The following is a 6,492-nucleotide window of genomic DNA, read 5'->3' as shown; positions in this document are numbered from 1 at the left end:
GAAACAGCGGGAAAATTCGGTTTTATTTCTGTGAAAAATTGCCAAACGGTTAGTTAATATACGATTTACCGCACTTTTCAAAATGCCTACTACGTCTGCTAGCTCGCGCACTTTCAGTCGACGATCATCCAGTACCACTTTGTGGATTGTTTTTAATCATTCTGGAGTCGTCACCTCATTTGGTCGATCACTGCTATTATGGTCTTCGTAGGCCGTATTGGTTGGACTAAAGCCTTTCAAATAAAAGTATTGTATCACATAACGATGCCCAAATCTTTCCATGTTTACAAATTGATTAAAAACGTTCACTATTGATGGCTTCCAAACAAATACTAAACAATGTGGCGTCTTCAAACTTTAAATATATACTGTATAGAATGTGTACTTCTAATACAGTGGTATTTTTCAAGCAGCTACCGTCATATCTAGGTCAGGCCATGTACTTCTGGGACCATCCTCGTATAGCAGCTTGAACATATTTCCGAACATTCCCAATACTGAAGTCCATAATTAAGTATGAAGAGAAACCTAACCCAAAAACATCAATTTGACAACTATCCGCTACAGAATGTGGCGCGGTATGTCCTTTTTATATGTATCTCACAACTGTCAATGTCATGTTATTATTTGAAGTTTACGTGAAAAAATTATATCTCCTCTAAATGGATATTATATCTAAAGAAAATGGAAGCTCAACGTTCTTATCTATTCTATATGATAAGAACAGCACGATAAGCAAACTTAGACAACAACTAGAAAATCAAAAGCTACAGATTTTATATTATATGAAACGCGAACTTAATTACAGAAAAATGATTGAGCTCTCAAGAACTTGCAGAACAGAGAATACTGAAGATCTACCAGTGGTATTGGATTTTGCTCAATTTACAAAACAAAATGGAATGAAAAGCATTATACTGCGTTTGTATGAGCACATGAAACATATAGACCGCAAATTATATAAATATTTGAATACCCAAGAATTCATTTTGAGGAAAATATCTGAAAAATTATACGAAGTACTGGAGAAACCCTACGAACAAAGAATATTACTTCAACAAACGATCAATCCAGCTGTTTATCTAGATTTATTCATTGCTCTTCTAGAAGCGACTGTGGGTCTTCGACAAAAATTGAATTCTTTTAGAATTTGCTGTAATCGATTGATTCTAATAGAAGACGAAAGAAACCATATCGTAGAACAAGTATTAAGTCTTCCACCTCAAGAAAGGATCAACTGTAATATTTTAATATGTATGAAACAAGAAATACTGGAGCTAAAATATAGAATGAGAGAATGCAAGGAACATGAAGTAAAACAACAGAAGGGTAATCCGAGAATGTTATCTCTCCAAATTATTGTAGCTTGGTGAGAAATTAGTTGATAAATAATTGTTTTTTTTTACTTTCAGATTTGAGAAAACTGAATAACCTGAAACATGATCTCAATAATCTAAAGAATGGAATGACATCATCTATTGAAGGAATGGGAGACCTATCAATCGTTGAAAATATGGTGGTAGGTCTAAAATTTGAAACTAAAAAAATATTAGAAGCAAATAGAAGACACCAAAAGAAGCAGAAGCTCAGACAAATTCAAATAATAGCAAATTTAATAAAATTAGCGGCATCAGGTGGAAACTTACAGACAAATGATGAAGATGAACTACTTATGTTTGATGTTATAAAGAAGGAAGTTCATAGTCTACAAACTAAATTTTCGACTGAACTCCAAATAATAAAAACCGAACACGAATGCACAAAATGTAAGCTTAAAACAGTATTACAAGAAAGAAACGAATTGAAAGTTATCGAACATAAGCTTCAAGATCGTTTAAAGAAGATCCAAAAGAAATATGATACGGAAGTCATCTCTTTAAAGAAAGAAAGAAATGAGTACAAATCTCAAGTAGAAGAGCTGACAATATTCCAAGAAGCTTATCACCAAGGAAATAATACTTTAAAACATTTGGAAAAAGAGCTATGTTCAATGAAAGAACTCATCAACCAAGATTTTCTTGATTCTTTGAATGATAAGAAACAGAAACTTTCAAAAGAAATGGATGAATTACAAGAAAGTAAAAGTTCTAAAGAAAAATCGGATCAGAAAATAGTTCGACAGCTTCCATCATCTTCATCTTCATCTAAAGTAATGGAAATAATCAAAAAGATAAAACAGAATATTCTAAACGATAACAAATTCAACAAGAAAAGAGACTTGTCTTGTTTTTCATTTGAAAGTAAACTGAAAAAAGATAAAAACAAGGTAGAAAGTTGTTCTCGTAGTGAATTTAAGCTACTGTGCGACTGTTCTCACGAAACTATTCCCATTTATTGCAAATCTACCCACACAACAAAAGATAGTGCAACATCTGGACCATCCAAAAATCTAGAAGTTTTGGCACTTAATAAAATATTGCATTCGTCTTCTGATGATTCTAGTTTCCCAGACGCTTAGCTTACGTTTCTTGACATTTCATTTTAGGAATATTCTTTATAAAAATTTTCAGTAATGGAATAAATATCTCATATAATAAAGTGTTTATTTTTATTAGTACCCAAAAAATTTTACTCCTCAAACAAACAAAAGTATTCCATGTAACGTAACCCATCCAATTATTATTGTAAATTTTGTAGATGGACCAAAATATGGAGAATCTGAATTAATGTATTTATTAGAAAGACGATAGCTACATTTATCAAAATCCTTAATTGTATTATAAAAATTGAAAGGAAAGTAGATACTTTTTCTAACCAGCACGCCCATCTTGATGCGTATCATTCACGTGTTATCTAGTACGTTTCAATTAAGTCCCAATTTTCTAACAAAAAAGAGCATCAGTTTATCTAATCGCGGTCAAAGGGACAATAGATGACATTTTTGTTGAATCCTTTTAGTAACATCATCCTTAATGTTTGTATGCTAGGACTTTTATCCTTAAACAGCGGGATTTCATTCAAGAATACACGGACAATTGTATAAAAATATTGGGTTACATTATTTGCACGGGTCTATTCAAAGATTTTAGATGGTTCATTACCTAATTTTCTAGTCATGAAAATACAGTTAAGAAAACATACCCTGAGGTTGATCTTTTGTGAGAAGACAGTTGGCAGACAATTCGTATACAGGGAGAGCCCATACTATCGGTCGTTTAAAAAGTTTCTCAAATAATTTATGTACGTTGCTTTATTACATAGTATCGCGAACTTATGCTTGAAGATGATACTCAAATTTGATGGAAGTATAGTCAAAAACTCGAACTGACATCTTCCGATCTTCCAAATATATATCTTTCATGTTAGATCAGTGAAATTCTAGGAAAAGTGTTTTGCTCGAATCAAGATAATTATTACCAGAAAAGTGAAAAATGCAAATTCATAAGCTCATACACATGAAACTATCGGAGACGTTTTGGTTAAGCTTTTTATTCGCAAATATTCAATTTGTACATAACAAAAAACGGCAAGTAGTTTGAATATTTGCATACAGAACTGGCGACAATGTTAGTTAGTAAAGAAAAATAAGTAATAGATAAGAGAAAAGGGTAAACGGTTATTAATAATAAATCGAACTGCTAAGGCAAAATCATGGAAAAATTTTGCATAGAAGTTATTTCATAAATACTGCGTAATATTAGAAAGGGATAACTAATATAAATATAATACAAAAAGAAGAATTACAAATAGTGGAGAAATAATAAATAAACATCTTTACCAAGCTGTACTAAATATGAAATTATAAAAATAAAAAAACCAAGCATTGGGAAAATTTCTTATATGAGGCAGATTCGGAAATGAGGGATATTCATTTAGAGCAATGGATTGCGACAATTTTAGAGATAACTTAGTTAAGTTCATCACTAAAGTTGTATGATCAGTTAAAAATGTGGATTTCGAAAAGCATAAATAGAAAAAGTCAAATAAGTCACAACGGGTGATTTTTAAAAACGTCACTGCACTTTTGTGTAACACAAAGAATGTTTCGTGGTGATTCTTTAATTGCTTATTTCTTAGACCTTTTGATATATTAATGCATCTAAATGTTCTTGATTTTAGGTCTCTTCTGTTTTAAAATTAGTTTAAGTCTTTATCAAACTATTTATATCATGAATATGATAAAATAAATTATTGAAAAAACTGATTTTAAAACAAAAGAGACCTAAAATCAAGAAGAGTTAGATGCATTGATATAAATATTATTTGTTACTCAATTTATTATATGTAAATATGATTTAGAGGGATACTTCCCTTCATTGTAAATGAAATTTTATCGCACACACATACAAAGAAAAACAATACAATAAAACAAGAAAACGTCTGAGAGTCCCAAAGAGTAAGAAAATAAAAGAGGGGTATCACATTTACCGACCGGAAGAAGAATGTTAAAATGCAATTATTTCTAAGTTTTCTCCAACTCCAACTCTCTTTTATTCGAGTTTCTTTATGTTGAAAATCTTTTTAAAAGTCGAGTATACCTTTCCAGTTACAAAAACCAGTGATCTCCATTGAATAATAATAATATAATAGGGACTAACATGTGCATGCAGACTCCCACTGCTTTTTTTCTTTGTTTAAACTTTTCGAAAAGCGTTTTCGATCGAGGGCAAACGTTTTTCTATTACTCAATTATTGTCCAAATTGTGATATTTCATTGTTCTCTGCCTATTGTGCTCCTATTTTTCGACAGATTACTCCATTACACTCTATTAAAACAATGTCCGATATTTTTTTTGAAGGGGAGTGACTTTCAATAGGCAACACGTTCCTTCCTTTTTAATACAGCGAGAAGTCAACCTCGTATCATTAGATTAAATCAGTTAAAATGTCACCGAAAATTAGTGGTATTTGTTTTTTATTCATTAATTAAATATAAAATTTGAATAATTCGAAATTAATAGTATAAAATTCGAAAACTGCGATGGTATATTGACAATTTTCACTGAAAACTATTATTATATACACATATAAGCTGGACTAGGTTGTTTAATATGTTCTATCACCTTCTTTAGCATTAAAGACAGTTTCCCATTCTTTGAGAAGACTGTTTAAATACTCTTGGTGATTAATAAATTCATTTTGATGCGTAACATTCCATTATAACACGTTCCAGACATTTTCAAACGGATTGAAGTCTGCAGATTCGGCAGGAAAATCTAGTAGTTGGCTCGGATGCTAAAAGACTTGGGACGAGTTTGTCAACTTCATATGGAAGCACAACAGACTGGAGTGGAAGGTTTAAGTACATAATAAACTGCTCTTAATTACTGGGTACTTTTGCCAAATCTGCCTAATATGTCACGTAATTAAGATAGAACAAAATTGAGGTCTTGTGGCATGTGAATTGTCCTCGTTCAACGTCTCCTTACAGTTTGCGCACTTATTATTATCCTGGAGATCAGAAGCTGTTACAGCAACAATTCTTAGCGTACATAAAGTGGGAATAGTCTTGATTTGAGACTGTTTATTGTTGTGGTCTCAAATATCTTCAACGTATACTACCTGGTACGATTTCTTTGTATAAGTCGACTGATGACACTAACACGGCAGTTATAGCATTCTTTCAGTTTTCAACATTTGCTGTTATGTTAAATATCTTCTAAAACATTCAAAAATATTCGATATCGACACTGAATATAGGTTTTCCATTTCGAACGTTTCTTAACATACTTCAGATGAGATAAAAAATTCTCTCTTCATATGTGTTGAAAAGATTCAGCAATTATTGAACAATTAACTTAAGGCTTAGCAAAGGAATTGGGGTGAGTAAGGCGATGAGTAAAAGTCACAATTTGATTGACCTGCTTGGAATCTCAGTAGTCAAAAAGAATAGAATTCCTTCCATATAGAGAGAAATCTCAGTGAAATAAAGCCTTACAGGAAGAAAAATAAGGTGCAAAATAAAAGAAAGTACGAGTTGCGTTAGCATAAATAAATAAATTGCATCAAACCTACAATGCAAGAATGAACCAAAGAAATCTGACGATTAAAAAACTAAATAAATAATATTTAAGTGCAGTGTCTTAGTTTTATGAAATATGTTTTCGAATTTTGAATCAGATCATTCCTCGTACATATCATATTAAATTTCAACGGGCTCTTACAAAAAAACTAACTTTTTCTTTGACGCGAAATAATTGAAAGAATACAAACAATCGAGAGGAGGTGTTCCCACGCATTTAACAAAGAAGTAGGAAAAAAAATAATAAAAAGAAATCGAACTGTTTCCACGAGATCTTTCTATCCTTGATTGAATGGTGTTTTTTGAAAATGCCAGAAGGAACTTGATATTCTTCTTCATTCGCGCTTACCGAACAATGAAATGAAAATATTATTAGTAGTAATTGAAAAGGTAACCCACGTTAAAAAAGGTACGCATTTACAATGTTTGGTATATAGTTTGACTGAATGGAGATTTTTGTACCTCAGTGTAACGTTTCAAAGTTTTTCGATCTGAACATTCTGAATAATAATTACCGATCAGGTTAGAAT

The 6,492-nt window shown here is 31.4% G+C and overlaps 1 protein-coding gene across 1 annotated transcript; it reads left to right on the top strand.

Annotated features, from left to right (window-relative positions):
* The first annotated feature begins 652 nt into the window (after nucleotides 1-652).
* Nucleotides 653-2,458, top strand: LOC130895112 (probable DNA double-strand break repair Rad50 ATPase). Its single transcript, XM_057802260.1, has 2 exons — nucleotides 653-1,329; nucleotides 1,413-2,458. Exons 1-2 carry the CDS (start codon nucleotides 663-665, stop codon nucleotides 2,456-2,458), a joined length of 1,713 nt encoding a protein of 570 aa, XP_057658243.1. The 5' UTR covers nucleotides 653-662.
* The last annotated feature ends 4,034 nt before the right edge of the window (nucleotides 2,459-6,492 follow it).

Source organism: Diorhabda carinulata, chromosome 1, assembly GCF_026250575.1.
Source record: "Diorhabda carinulata isolate Delta chromosome 1, icDioCari1.1, whole genome shotgun sequence".
NCBI lineage: Eukaryota > Metazoa > Arthropoda > Insecta > Coleoptera > Chrysomelidae > Diorhabda > Diorhabda carinulata.
The sequence above is the reverse complement of the archived record's forward strand: the minus strand, read 5'-3'. Positions and strand labels throughout refer to the sequence as shown.

Excerpts from the sequence above, each read along its gene's own strand:
- LOC130895112 (XM_057802260.1), top strand. The coding sequence starts at position 663 with ATGGATATTATATCTAAAGAAAATGGAAGCTCAACGTTCTTATCTATT. Across the intron at positions 1,330-1,412 it reads TGAAGTAAAACAACAGAAGG|ATTTGAGAAAACTGAATAAC; the intron begins GTAATCCGAGAA and ends TTTTACTTTCAG.